General features: G+C 27.2%; 2 protein-coding genes across 5 annotated transcripts in view; one reads left to right on the forward strand and one right to left on the reverse strand.

Moving 5' to 3' along the window:
• Positions 1-16,766, reverse strand: part of LOC136075096 (uncharacterized) — a 97,748-nt gene that overhangs the window by 79,773 nt on the left and 1,209 nt on the right. For 2 of the 4 annotated variants that reach the window (XM_065787354.1, XM_065787356.1), the window contains exon 2: positions 8,000-8,137. The exons of the other annotated variants lie outside the window; for them this stretch is intronic. The gene's annotated coding sequence lies outside the window, so the exon portion shown is untranslated. The remainder of the gene's footprint in view (positions 1-7,999; positions 8,138-16,766) is intronic. 4 annotated transcript variants of the gene reach the window in all.
• LOC136074072 (piggyBac transposable element-derived protein 3-like) lies at positions 15,592-16,737 on the forward strand. Its single transcript, XM_065786372.1, has one exon. It carries the CDS (start codon positions 15,592-15,594, stop codon positions 16,735-16,737), a length of 1,146 nt encoding a protein of 381 aa, XP_065642444.1.

Genomic DNA, 16,766 nt, shown 5'->3' on the forward strand with positions numbered 1-16,766 from the left:
CAAAGGCACTGGACGTCTGGACGTGGTAAATGGTATGATGAAGCAAGACCAGAACAAAAATGTCTTGCAAAATTGGTTAACTCCGCAGCTCCAAGAATGGTTTCCAAATGGGGAACCATTCAATTTTATGCAAGATGGAGCTCCCTGGCATACAGCTTGATCTGTCTAAGCTTTTTTGGCAGAGCAAAATATTTCTCTGTTGGATTGGCCGGGGAACAGCCCCGGATCTGAACCCCATAGAAAACGTTTGGGAGTTGATGAAAAGAAAAGTGGCTAAAGATAACATTATAAACAAACCTTAACTCATAGAAAGAATACCTTACGCCTAGAATCATCATCCTCAAATGCAGGAGGCGGTACAATCCTGCATTGACAGCACGCCGCGCAGAATTTAAGCTCTTCTAGTGGCTAAAGTTGGCTCAACAAAATATTGACATTTAAGTATATTTTCTTTAAAGAGTCAATAAATACATATTGTTCTTTCATAATAATGTTTTATTTGTAATATATATATATATATATATGTATATATATATATATATATATATATATATATATATATATATATATATATATATAGTGCTTAAAATGGGTTACAATAAAATGGGTTCGTTTTTAATTTTGTTTTCAGACATAAAACTTGTAAGAAGTTAAATGCATTTTTGTTTGTTTTAAAAAGTTATATTCTTTAAATGTTTTATTGTCGTATAGCATCAATATCATTTTAAATTGAAAAATAATACTTGAAATATGAAGCAAAATTTTATATATCTAAACTGAGTAATTTAAAAAAATTTTAACTTCATTTAATTTTATATCTAAACTGAGTAATCTAAAAAAATTTTAACTTCATTTAATTTTAGACATACGAAAAGATAGGAATAAAAATATTTCTTAGTGATACTAAAAAAGTTTCACTAAACATAGTCTTGCTATTAAAATTGCATTGAGAGATTATTTTCTCAAATAAACCTGTTAAAAGATTCACGTATTTTTTTATAAACTGTTTTTCGGACGTAAAAGAACAGTCTACTGTTCTATTATCATAGCTAATTATAGCATACGTCATTACTTATTATGATAAATAATGACGTAAAACATTAGATGCATAGATTCTTATTTTTTTTTTAAGGGTTATATTCATTCATAATTTATGCATGTCATTAACATTAGTCTTAAGTTTACATTTATGTGTCTTAAGTAACTTTTGCTAATTTGAAATCAAAGTAAACCTTATCGACTTATACTGTAACAATTGCTTACATTCAAAGTATCTGCTAAAATTTTTGTGTATTGAAAAAAAAATGTATTTTTTTAACTTTGTTGCTTTTTATTTTTACCATATTCAGTCAACCAAATTATTAACTACGTTATTACTCTGAGAATGAATTAAATAAAATTGACCCAAAAAAATTAATGTAATAACAACTTTCAAACAACTACTGCTCCTAACATGAAAACCGAAGTTGTTGAAAGTAAAATATTAAAATCAAAAATTATAGAAAATTTTTAAAATTTTTTCAATTTTGGATGATAAGACATTGTCTTCTCCTAACTCCGGTCAAAAATTTTATGTTATATTTTTTTGTTGTAAAAACATAGTAAAAGCTTTTTTTTTTTTAATGACAAAATATTCAAAAAAAAAAAAAATAAAATAAAAAAGTAGTTAACAAAAAAGAGTTAAAAGCGTTTAAAAAATTGTGTTTAGAGAAATTATTATGATGTATCATAATAGTCTCTCATCACACAATCATTTTCAATGATTATATAATGCAAAAAATTATTGATGTAAAATCGTATTATCAATTTAAATCAAAGTTTAAGACAAAGAGTAAACGGCTTGAAAAGTCATTTTTATTTAAGAAAGAACCCTAATTAATACCAACTTATTTAATTCCACCAAAAGTAAAAATATATTGGAATCTAACATTCTGAAAGCAAATAAAATTAAAAATAACCAAGTTGAATAAAAGGCAAAAATATCACTATTTTGGGAAAAAAATACTGGCAGAAAAATAGACCAAACATGTCGTTAAAAATTTTTTTTGCGATAATGGAATTAATGTTAAAGTAATCTATACTAGAAGATTTAAAACTTGGGTGCAAGTAAGAGTACACCAGCACTAGTAGAACTAGTGTCAATAGTTGAAGTATTGTAAAGTGTAGGGGCTTAGAAACTCTAAACTTGCAGGATTATTCATTGGCCCAGACATAACATAGATTGAGAGAGTAATAGCTTTATTAAGAAAAGAAATAATTTAAACGATGATTTAAACAAAAACTTCAAGTTTGCCTCTATTATAATGTTATATAGTTACCGTTTCTTGTAAATCAAGATAACAGAAACTTGATTTACAGAATCTTTTATGGCTGCAGATTGCAGTTATAAAAAATTCTGTAAATCAAGCCGTTATAGCAGTTGGCAATAGATAACTATAAAATCTTAAAATAATATAGACAGATTATGGAAGGTGGAGTGGCTATGGAAGGGTATTTAAACCAGTGAAAGTATAATTGCAAATGAAAAAGACTTGAATGAAAAAGCTTTGTTCAGCGATAGAGCTACTAAAAAAATCTCTATCTTCAAATATCTATAGAATTAATTTTTCATTTAAAACCAAATGGTTGTAAATATATAATACCATAAAATTTTATTTCCATGAGATTTCAACTTTTATATTAATAAATGGTTAATGGAGTAAGTTGTTTAGAAAAGGTATATATTTGTTGAGTTTAAAAAAAAAATTTAAAAAAATGTTTTCTTTATAGGCTTATTAAAAATAACATTTTGCAGGAGCTCTGAAAACGAAACAGTCATTCCTAATTTACTTACAAGTAGTGATCGACTAAAACCGAAATTTGAGCCAAAACCGAAAGAACCGAACTTTCGGTTCAGCAAAGCCGTAGCCAAAACGAAAACCGAAATTGCGGTCAAAATTTGAAAGAGAATGTTAAAAATCCCTGAACCTTTATATGATCACCGAGTTTAAGCAAAAAAAATTTGATAAAAACTTAATATGTAAAGACATTTTAATAATTAAAGTTAATAGTTGAAATATTTTCTTTGCAGAATACATTTTTTTTCATTTTTTGTGGCAAAAGTCTGTTTCTTTCATTTAAAAGAAACAGACTTTAGTCTCCAGTTGGTGGAGGTGTGAGGAATCTCTTCGCTACTTTTGCCAATCTAAACATTGCTTTTAATGTTGTTTTTTAATATAGATCTATGAAACTTCAGACCTTCTTTGGAGTTTGAGACAATTTTTGAGATATTGTCAACCCAACCAGTCATTGTAAATTGCAACATTTTAGTTCTCTGCCGTTTTGATCTGATATCAAATAAGAGTATTTTTCTTTTTTTTAATTGTAATACGCTCAACTTGATGTGAAGTCGGTATATTTTCAGGACTGCCTATAGTGGTGAGTATTGCTTTTTTAGTCAGGAAATTTTTTAGAGGAAGCTGAAGGAGTCGACTTCTTCAATGCGATGAAAGTCCGCTAAGTGATTGAAGTTTTGGATTATGCGATCCACGAGATATTTTCAAACTGCAGATATTGCAAGTTGCGTATTTGAAATCACTGGCTGTCACGGTTAAATGATTTCACAAACAGCTTTTCTATCGATTATTTTCCACGGTAAAATTTTGCACTGAGAAACTTTTGATGAAATTATTGATTTGGGTTGCTTAACTCAAATGTTAATTCATTTTAAGAATGATTTGAGAATAGTAACTTAAAACTATCATGTAACGTGATTTCAATGAAAATTCCTGCAATTGTTATAATTAAAAATTTATTTACTAACAAACGATTACAATTTAGAAATTGTCATGATCCCACTCTAAATTAAAAGAAAGTTATCTTAATTTAAAAAAAATTTATAAAAATTTCGGTTCATATCGGTTGCGGTTTGAACCGAAATTTTGGCCGGAAATGGAAAAGTGAAAAATTATTGAAGCAGAAACGTCGGTTTCAATATCGGTCGGAGCCGATTATTTCTGTTCACTACTTACAAGAAACGACGAAACTAAAATTTTGGAAAAAAATGAGGAGCCTATCTGCAAAACGCGTTAAGTCACAAAAATTAAAACTTTGAGTTAATTCCATTTTCACATTCTATATATTAAATTCTATTATCTATTTAAATATAAGACCTATTGAAATATTTCCTGCCAAAAAATGGACAAATGACGACATGGGTTTCGAAGTGAAAGGGCACCATTGTCAATTTACCCCGCATTACCCGCCCCCCGGTGTTGTAGGTTCTTCGATACTATTAAAGTGTTTAAAGTTTTCGATAATAGAAAAAACGTCGATGATTGATAGTCGAAGATAGTCGTGAAGAGGTTACAACTCTTTTAACAGATTTGTTGCTCACAAAATTGAAATAATTTGATTTTAGATTGCAATTTAATGGGTATTTTGGTTTATCCTCCTCCGGCTAATTGCCATATAGAGGCCACATACCCGAGCAAGTAAAGACAAGTTCAGCTCACTAAATAGCATCATCACCCGCTTTGCTGACCAAGTGTAAGTGAGTTTTGGAATAACGAAGAAAGTTAAAGTGAAAGTCAAGTTAGAAAGGTAGCATAGAGAAAGCGGACAGATATTGCACGAGATGTTAGAATGTGCAAATCATACACTACACATAGTGGACTTGAGCAATTAAATGTGCATCTTATTGCAATTTAATGTTTATTTTAAAAAGTTTTTAAAACTATATAAAGATCGTCGCTTGAAATTTATTAGAAAAAGAAAAAATATAGCTCCTATTTGGTATGATAGCAAAATCAAACAATTAATTATATATATATATATATATATATATATATATATATATATATATATATATATATATATATATATATATATATATATATATATATATATATATATATATATATATATATATATATATATATATATATATATATATATATGTATTAAATAATATAAAACTCACAAAAGCTTACATCAAAAGAAATTATAAATGCGGCGATATTGCAATTTATATTAGCACTTAAATGCAAATATAAATTGCATTAAATTGCAAAAAATTAATCTCCTCGTATTTTAATAACATACACAAATCACGTGAGTCTGTAAAACTGTTAAAAACTAATCAAAACAAATTAGCCTCAGACGGAAAAAGAGACGAAATATCAAGTGTTGACCTCGGTAACTCATTTGTTTAAAAAAATTATTTTCCTAATAAAACGTCTTATAAAAATTTTAAACATCAAATCATAAAAAATCGATGGGTTATGATCAACTTATCCAGCGGTAATTAAACTTTCTCCACAAACTATTTCAAAATCGATTTCTGTTTTTTTCTATATTTTTCCACTGATTCATGATATTTTACAATGCTCTCAATAATAATTGATTCTCGAAACTCTAAGAGTGTCATGTAAGGTGATAACTTTTTGTTATATAGTACTTGCATTGAATTCACAAACACTAGTTTAGATGTATAAAAACATCAAATTAGATGCATAAAAATATATTTATATTATTTTTCTACTTTTTTTCTCTTAAAATTGTTGATTGTCCACATTTTGTCAGATTGGTACACATTCTTTTTTACCTGCTTTTGTTTTGGCTGTATTATATCGAACACAGGTACTAAGCATGTGCACATCTTTCTTATATCTCCATTTTTCACACATTAAACTTGTTTTTGTAATATATCGCACTAAAATATCACCAGTTTTAAGATTCTTAGAATTCATTATGTCTTGTGGTAACTGTTTGCGTAATATACCAATTCAATTGGTTATGATCTAGCAATACCTTAAAAATTTCATAAGATGTGCACCAGTTGTTACGTACAATAACCGTTTCTAATGAAGATATCCATTTGTGTAATAATAATTTTAGTAGATTGATATATGTATTTCTCTAAATCAGGAGCAAAACTGTTGCTCATTTCAGTTCCAGTGTACAAAAAGCAATTCCAAATATAACCTGATTAAGATTCACACATAAAAAATCTTTTAAAATGCTTAGAAGGTAATGCTTTTAGCGAAAGTTACCTCCCTAAAGTAATAGCGGTTTATCTTTTGATATAATTTTATGCGGTACGTTCAGAATTTACTAAAGAGGTTACGGTTTGTTAATTATTACAGTAAAAACTTTCAACAACAGGTTATTATGGATAACCGTTACTTGTTTACTAAGTAATTATAAAATGCTTCAATCTTTGTTTTTTTACTGAAATATTTTGGCAAATTACTGCTATTAACAAATTAAAGAAATTTCTCGATAAGGCAAAACATATTATAGGAGATTTCTTATTGTATTAACGGTGTGTCAAACAAATGGTTTGTTGAAAAATTCGTTCCATATGTTAGTTTTCACAAGACTCCACGATATAATATGAATGTTATGTACAACCTGATATCGTTTCTTACTAATAGTATCCATTTTTGAAATATCTACGTTTGAGTTCATTATTTTCCATTATTTTGCTGCAAAATTGTAACTTTGTTCTACAATAAGATTAACTAAGAAACTTTAGTGAGGTAATGGTTTTCCGTCATAACTTACAGAACTTATAGAACTAACTATATAATTGTTAACATTAATCCAACTTGGTTCGAAGTCTAAATTATTTGAATAACGTTTAGGTCAACAAAATTAGTTTCTTTGTCATCATCTGCTAATGAGCTTGTAAGCTATTTATATATATATATATATATATATATATATATATATATATATATATATATATATATATATATATATATATATGTATATATTTATATATATATATATATATTTATATATATATATATATATATATATATAGTTAGTATTTTTATTCAAAGTTTTATGTACCTGTTAAATATCAGAAGATCTAAAACGACCGAGTTATCAGTTGATGCTGATTTTCAAGTAGATACTCCTGCAATTTCAAAAGTAGAAAATAAATCAACATCAGTATTAGGAGCTAGAAGATGTAGAATTCGTGGTGTAGTTTAAGACACTAGCAGCATTTATGGCACAAATTGTCAAGGGAAAATAAATTATGCAAATCAAGTATTAGGAAAAGGAAATATAAATAATGATCGAGCTAAAAAAATAAGTCTAGATAAAACTAAAAAGAAATAGCTGAAACTGGAGTGGAAGTTAGCAATACAAGAAATGTTTATATGTGCCCAAAAAGTAATGAAATATGGCAAAAACAAAAACTAAACAATTCTAAAAAATTTGCTGCACAAATTGTCATGAAATTTTAACCAGGGTTAAAACTATATGCAATACGTATGACAGATTCAATAAATGCTGCTTTTAACCTTTTTTTAACCCCAAAGATCTTCAATAAAGTTCTAACTAAATCAAACAAAGAAGGTTAAATTATTTTTAGAGAAAAATGGGCACCAATATCTGAGCATGAACTAAATAGGTTTCTTGGACTTTTATTTTTAGCAGGTATTTACCGATCAGTAGGGGAAGCTAGAGAGGAGCTATGGAACATTAAAAATGGCCGGCAGATTTTTTGTTCGGTAATGATTTGCGAGCGTTTTCATATCATTTCAAGAGTTTTGAGATTTGACGATAAAGCAACACATTTATTAAGACGCCGCAACGACAAATTTGCACCAATTCGTGAGGTTTTTGACGTTTGGGTATATGAAAATGAACCATATGAAAATTTTACTGTTAATGAACCGCTGGTCCCATTTCGCAGACGTTGTTCCTTTAGACAATATATAAAATCCAAACCAGCTAAATATGGGTTATTTTGTGATTCTAGCACCAGCTATGTCTTAAATGCATAAATTTATTCTACTCGTGTTCCTGGGGAGGGTAGGAAAGAAATCAAGGGCAACTAGTAGTGCATGATTTAGTTGAAGCCATAAAAAATATCTGGAAGAAATATTATAATGAACAATTTTTTCGCATCAATAACACGTGCTCAAGAACTTTTGGAGGAAAAAATTAAGTTTAGTTGGAGCAATGCGCAAAAATAAAAAACAATTACCTACACAATTTTTACCTGATCGAATACGAGAAGTCTACCCTTTAGTGTTTGGTCACCAAGGAAGATTAGCTTTAGTCTCATAAGTCCCAAAGAAAGGAAAATCAGTCATTTTGCTGAGTAGCAATCATCGGGATGCAGAGCTATCGAACCGTCCTGAAAAAATACAACAGATAATTGCAGGCTATAATTCAACAAAATATATAAGATATATATATAACAAAATAAGATAATGGCTTTAATTCAACAAAAGGTAGAGTAGATACTCTTGACCAAATGGTCTTTACTTTTTCTACAAAAGGACCAGCAGGTAATTATAAATATTGCAATAAAATATATAAGTTTATGAAATCTATTATTTACTTGTCTATTTTTTTGTAATTCCGGTGGTCTACGGTAATCTTTTACAACATCCTAAACATATCTGCTGCTAATGCTTTTCTAATTGAGATGCATTTAAATCCTTCATGAAACAAACAGAAGACGCATCAAAAAAAATTGTTTTTTAAAGGACTTAGTAAATCTCTGGTAGCAAACCACCTCCAGTCAAGACAGTTTACTTCGAAATATGTCTTTAAAGTTACACGGTTCTATTTGCGAGTCATTTGCAAATATTTCATTACAAAATGTTAAAGTAAGTCCTTCAAAGTCGTTCAAAGATCCACAAAATAACACAAAAAGTAACAATGATAAATATAAAGCAAAAGTTAATTGCAATTTTGAAGTGAAAAGAAAACGAGGTAGATGCAAGCTCTGTGTTAGATCACTTGATTAAAAAGTTTGAAGTATTTGTGATAAGTGTTACAATTTTGTATGCTAAACTCACCGCAAAACTCATTGTGAACACTGTGCAAAGTAAACCAAACACACACACAGATATATATATATATATATGTGTGTATATATATATATATATATATATATATATATATATATATATATATATATATATATATATATATATATATATATATATATATATATATATATATATATACATATATAAATAATAATAATAGTTATTGCTGTTGAGACTTAACGCCATGTTAAATCTGTGACAGCCTTTAACAATAATATTTTTATAATTAACAATATAAACAACAAATAATAGTTTTTTATTGTTTCTAGAAGTTAGTTAGTAGTCACATAATTTTAAATAAATTATCTATTTTGGTCTTGAAATTGTTCACCGTTAATTCTTCAATGGTTGACTATGACAAAATACTCAATGTCTTTACAATTCGGTTTGTGAAGAAATTTTTCGCATTAGACTTTTGACCTATTGAGTGCATAAACTGTGTTTAAACTGATTGCAGCTTTTATTAGCTGCTTGTATTAGATAGCAATAACGATTCACAAAATTTAGGAGGATTGTGCTATGAGATATTTTCAATATGATAGAAAAAATTATAAATTGAATTAAATCACCACGTTTTCTTCTTTCGATTAGCGTTGTTAAATTCATTTTGATTAACCTTTTTTCGTATGAAAGGTGCTTAATTTCAGGTATCATCTTAGTTGCACGCCTTTGCACATTTTCAAGTATATCAATGTCATTCTTCAAGAATGGATTCCATACCTAAGCAAAAAATTCTAGATGCGGTCTCACATACGCACAATATAGCTTCTTGAAAGAGTCACAAGTTTTATAACTAAAAGCTTTGGCAATAGTACCTAATTTACTATTTGCTCTTGAAGCTGCTGCTCTGATTTGCATTGTTCATTTTAAGTTGTCTGATATCAAAACTCATAAATCTCTTTCAATGTTTGTTGTTAATAATTTGATCCTAATATCATTATCAGTCATGTAATAATCAAAGTTTTGATTATGTATACCAAAGTGCATTATCTTACATTTTTCAATATTAAAACCCATTTGTATGCCTGTTTTACTAATCTATCAATTCGATTTTGCATGACATCACGATCTATTATTGAAGTAACTGGTGTAATAAGTTTGTTATTATCGAAGTACAATTTTGAAGTATTAATTGCTTGTTCTGGTAAATAGTTTACAAAAATTAAAAATAATAATGGACCTAATACTGATCCTTGAACTACTCCACTCACAACATTTTGATGAAGGTATGTTACCCAGGACTACTTTTTGTTGTCTTTCAGATAGAAATGATTTAATCCAAGTTAATAAGTTAGATTTGATGCCATAAGAGGATAACTTTATTAACAGACGTTTATGTAAAACACGGTCAAAAACTTTTGCAAAATCAGTATATAAAACGTCAATTGGTTTTCCAACGTCTATGCTGCTAGTTAAAATGTCTAAGTACTCTAAAAGATTAGTTGTTCAGCTTTTACGTTTTCTAAAGCCATGTTGATGAATAGTCAAAAGTTTGTTAGAATTTAAATGAATAATAATTTTGTCAGCTATAATTCGTTCTATGATTTTGCAGGGGATTGAAGCTAAAGATATTGGACGATAGTTACAAGGTTAAGCTTTCTTTACTTTCTTTATTGAGAAGTTACATTAGCTCTTTTCCATTAGTCTGGGATAAAATCACTTAAAATTGATTTCTTATAAATAAGATATAAAGCCAAACTCATACTTTATGAAGCGTGCTTCAATACATATGGATGAACACAGTTAGGACTTATAGATTCTCTAATATCTGGTTTTAGCACACAGTTTCGTACTAGTCCTTCAGAGATGTATATTTCTTCTGACATAGTTTGACATCTATTTTTGAATTATGATAGTGTCTCCAAACGTTCAGATATATAAACGGAATTGAAATAGTCATTTGAGGTACAAGCAATTTGTGTTTTATCAATGACAACGGACCATCTTTATTTTCAACTGCTTTAATGTTGCCTTTAATTGTTGATTTGCAAATATATGTATATTATATATATATAATATACATATATTTGCATATATATATATATATATATATATATATATATATATTTTAAATATGTATATACATATATATATACATATATATATATATATATATATATATATATATATATATATGTATATATATATATATATATATATATATATATATATATATATATATATATATGTATATATATATATATATATATATATTTTAAATATATATATATATATATATATATATATATATATATATATATATATATGTATATAAATATTTATACATATTAACATAATATGTATAATATCTGATCTGTTATTTATTTTATCCGTGAAACGGAAAAATCCGTAAGACACAATCGGTACAATTTCAATGTTTACATTTTAAAATAAAACGACTGGTTTCAGACTGAAGTTCAATTAAAATATTCCATGCTCCTTAAACAAGTTTTTGAATAAAGTTGTTGTTTGTGATCTTTGAAATATAAACGAAGATTTAAACTTTTTATGAAATTTATTTTACTTACAAATATTGCTAAAAAGAACTCTAATGCAAAATAAAATGATCTAGTTAAACAACATGAGAAGTATCACATAAGACCTAATGTTAAAGCATTTTGTGAAATGACTAAAGGATTGCTACCAGTTTTGCATGAGCACCAAAGGTTTATGGGAAAGTTTCCATGCTAAAAAACTGGCAAGAAAAATGTCATAAAGTTAAATGTTTTTATTTAAACAGTTGTGTATGCACTTTCAAATTAATATATACAATAATACAATAATAGACACAAAACATAGAAGAAGAAATTTCTGAAAAATATTTACATTAGAAAATACAGAGTTCTACTGAATCAATTTAAATGAGATGTCTAAACAATATTTGTGTTAAACAATTTTATTAACGGCAAATAATTGACAAAATTGTATTTTACGTAATGAAAGCAAACAAATACCTAAAGCGATAAAGCAATGTAACTATAAAACAGATTCAGGAAAATAAAAACAAATATGTAATGGTTTTCCTGATCAAAATAAAAGATAACTTGGTTTAATGTAATTTGGTGAACAGTTTTGAACTATTCACCAAATTTGTTTACTTTTTTTTTTCTTTACTTGCAATGTTTTCTAAAATCATGCTTTTTTGACTGACGACGGAGATATATTTAAAACTAGTTACGAAATTGATTTGAATTTTAATTCATTGGGTTAGTATTTACAACATATACTAGAATAATCTTTATCGCTTTATTTATTTGGCAATTTTTAAAGGTTTTGTGTTTCTAATTACCTCATATATTTACAATAATATAAATATTTTATTGAATTATAGGTCTAACTTTAACTTTATAGTCAACTAAACAATGGCACATATAAAATGTGATTCAAGATAGTAATATATTTTGCTTATTTAGCAACCATTTTGCTATTTTAGTATAATTATTTTATTTAATGAGGTAAATAATGGTAAATTCTTAAACTAATAATGTAGATGTATGATATGGCATTTTCTACTTAAAAGCAAATTTATAGATTCTTAGTCGCATCAACGCCCATGGATTACAAAAGACCTATTTAAATCATCAAGAGAAACAAAGTTTATGTAAATAAATATTTTAGGCATAAAACTTACATGAACAAAGCTAATTACATAAGCTATACTAAGAGATTTTTAATACTAAGAGATTTTTACTTTCATGTTGTTCTAAACATGAAAGTTCTAACAGCAGAATATTTGGTAAAAATGCTTTGATTTGTTTCTTATAACAACTGCCATAATTAAAGACGTACTTAAATGTGCATATAAAAGTTCAGCAAATGTTCACATTAAACCAAATTACTGTTAGTGTATATAAATTTTTTTTTCTTATTATTGAGTCATATTAACTTCTTACTTTTAACCTCTCACTTAAATCATTTTATTATTCGGAGTACTTAAAAATTGCCAAACAAACACCTTTTTTCAAATCTTATCATGCAACTAAATTCTTTAACTGGAGACATATTTCAGTTTTGCCCTGCTTTTAAAAACTAATTAAAAACATTATGTAAAACAGGTTTTATAATCATTTAACTAAAAATAATATGTTATGGTGTAAAAAATAATTCTACAGACCACAAATTATATAAACATATATTAAATCCATTAAACAGTAATTGTTTTAACATAGGATTTTTTTATTGGTTTATCCAAAGTTTTATGTAAAGTGACACCGTGAAAGACTGTATAAAAGAGTAGAAAATAAGTCAAAATTATTATGATTTGAGAATACTTGACAGACAGCAACTTTTATTAAAAGTTGCTGTCTGTCAAGTTTTCTCAAAATTGTAAACTTGTAAAGTAAAGTCTCTGTTTAATTTTTGAAAAGACATTTAAATTCTTTTTAAAATGATTTACGAAGGTTTATATTTTTTTAAAGCGTGGTTTATAAGAAACCTATTTTTATAAAATGTAGAGAAAACTAAGTTTATTTTAATCTATAAACCTACTAAAAGCAATAATATCCAGCCAATTAAAAGGAAATTTAATACAAACTTCATACTAAACAATAAAAATTACATTAAAAGTATGATATTTTATTTTATATAGTCATATTAAATATATTAAAACATTTCTGAAAAATTGTTTTATGTTATATAAAAAAAAAAGTTTTTTTAAATATGCGTTAATGAAAAGATTTTTTTGGTCATTTTTTTCAATTTTTTTACCGGAGAATATATTCATGAAAATAAAAATAATATATGGTAAACAAAGTCATGCTTGCAGTGTAACATTTAGGACAAACAGAAATGCTTATTTTGATTCTCTTTATCATGACTTCAGGCCTTTCAATATTTATAAACTTAATAATCACCAAGTCATACTATTTTTGTCTAAATCAATATGCTCAGATTTGAAATTGTATTGAAGATCTGAGCTTCGGCTCGGATCTTCAATACAATTTCAAACTGACTTAAATGAAAGTTTTTGAATAACTTGATATTTCAAAGTATAACTTTGTCGTTCCCATGCCTTATTTTGTAATTAGTTCAAACCAAATCGTTATCGCGGACCTTTTAATATAAAAAAAGTTTCCTCATATTATAATTATATAAATAAACATTGCTTAAACTTTGAAGATTTGAAAAACTAAATTGAAAGAAACATTAACCTCATTTAAATTTCCTTATGTATGTTTTGATTTCTTTTTTAACTACAATTTAATTGGTCAAGGTAATTTATTAACAACTCAAATCATCATAAAATCATCATTACATGTTTTTACTTTTGTTAAAAAAATTTTAGTTTATCTAAAATTTGGTTTTATAAATTGCGGATCTACATGTTCACAAATGCAGGCAACTTTAAACGAATGGACCATTGCCGCAAATAATAATGAAATAGTTGACATCATCTGTATTGATTTTAAAAAAGCTTTCGACTCGGTAACTCATCCTAAACTAATGTTCAAATTGCAATACTATGGAATTAAATCTAACTATTTAACCCTTTATTGGATAGGACCGCCAAATGGCGGCATTCTTTTTTAAATCCAAAGCAGACGAGTACTTTGAATTTTGACAGATTTGGAAAATATTTTTATAAAACCCTAGCCTACTATGATCTTTTTGCAATAAGCTTATGCGAAGCTGAACAATTGGATATTATGAAATAGGTCGATAAAGTTATGAGGTTTTTACATTCAAAAGTTACATGTTTTTGAATGACCTGTATACTTGGATTTACTAAATTTAATAATAATGTTTTTTTATTAGTTGAAACCTAGAATTTGATTTTTTGTATGCAACCAAGTTTGTAATATTTGTTTATGTTATCAATATTTCATTAGTTATTTTGATTCCGCCAATTGGCTGTTATGAACTACGGCGATTCGTTTTTGGTTCAAAACATAAAACTGTTTTGGTTTAACTCTTACAGATATTAAGTATTAGAAAGACATTACTATTATTTTAGAAACATCTAACTGATGTTAAAGAAACACATAGTTATTATCAAAAGTTAGATACACTTTATTCTTCATTATTTTGTAATTTTTATGGTAAAACCTATCAAAAACACAGTTACAACAAAATATATTAATTTTTGAAAATTAACATATTTTAAATAAGATAATTTTTACAAAATGTATTACTAACAAATAATTTTAAAGTTAAACAAAATTTCTCTATCATGTTATTTACATATTTTGTAACAACTATTTTAATATCAATTTAGAAAAAAAAATTTATTAAGAAAATAATAACTTTTATAGAGTAAACTAACCATATAAATAATTACACATATGTTGTTTTCTATAAATCACATTTCTATAAATCACAGTTTCATTTAGATAATAAAATGAATAAACAAAACAAAATACGCTATGGCTTAAGTGAAGCTATTTCATATTTTGTATATTTTGGAGCCAGGTTCAGAGTCTGAGCTTTCAGATTTGGAACTTAGTAGTGAGGAAGAGGACGATAATAATCTATTTTTGGTTACCCGTATAAATGATGAGATAAGTATATGTGAAGAAGAGCAATGTATGACTGCAGATATTATTTTGGAAGATGAAATTAATATTGAATTTACAACTTCAGATAAACCAAATACAAATGAGCAAACTTCTTCATCCACATTACCATAGCCAATAACTCATAATTATAAATGGTGTAATAAAAGACCACCAATAAGAGACACTACTTTATCTGGTTGTGAATTTAGTCTTCCGCCTAACAATGTTGATACTTTTACCCCAATGATACTTTCCAAATGTTTTGGAAAGATACTTTGTTTACCTTACTTGCTGATCAAACAAATCTTTACAATGTTCAGATATCTTCTAAATCTGTAAATGTAACAGAAACTGAATTGAAGCAGTTTATTGCAATACAAATGTACACGTCTATTTTCAAATTGCCAGCATATTATATGTGTTGGTCAACGCAGACGCGATATCCTAAAATAGCTGATCTCATGTCTTTGTCTCAATATAAAAAAATAAGAGAATTTTTACATGCAGCTGATAACTCAAGACTTAATGATCCAGTTAATAAACATAACAAAATTTATAAAATTGCACCTGTACTAAATCATTTTCGTCAAAATTGTCTTTCTATAGAACCAGAAACTGGGCACTCTATTGACGAGCAAATAATTCCAGCCAAAACTCGTTATAGTGGAATAAGGCAATACAATCCTAAAAAGCAAGTGAAGTGGGGTTTCAAAAACTTTGTTCGTAGGGGAATTTCAGGAATTATATATGACTTTTTCTTATATACTGGTGCTGCAGCAATTGGCTCTGAAAAATGTAACGGCTCATATGTTGTGAAACATTTAATAGAATCCTTACCAAAAAATCAAAACTTTAAGCTCTGCTTTGATAATTGGTTTTGCAGTCTTGATTTATGTTTACATTTGAACAAATTAGGCATTCTTACAACAGCAACAATTAGAAATGATAAAATGCAAGGGTGTTGTTTACCAACTGAAAGTGAAATGAGAAAAAAAGGAAGAGGAAGCCATGCATATAAATGTGATATTATTTCAGGAATAATAATCACCAGATGGTACGATAATAAATGTGTCCAATTATGCTCAACATATTGTGATCCAGATTCAATATCAGATGTTAAAAGATGGAATCGCAATGAAAAAAACTTTGTCAACATAAACTGTCTATTAGTAGTAAAAGAATATAACCAATGCATGGGAGGTGTAGATTTATGTGACATGTTAATTTTACTTTATCGCACTAATATTATAACCAAGCGTTGGTACATTAAAATCATGTTTCACTGCATTGACATTTGTAAAGTTAATGGTTGGTTGATTTACAGGCGTTATTGCAATCAATTAAATATTGCTAAAAAAAAAACAGCTGACATAACTTCAGTTTACAACACAAATTGCATTTAGCTTGTCTTATGCAGAGAAACCCCTACTGG

This window comes from Hydra vulgaris, chromosome 01 (genome assembly GCF_038396675.1).
Source record: "Hydra vulgaris chromosome 01, alternate assembly HydraT2T_AEP".
Lineage (NCBI taxonomy): Eukaryota > Metazoa > Cnidaria > Hydrozoa > Anthoathecata > Hydridae > Hydra > Hydra vulgaris.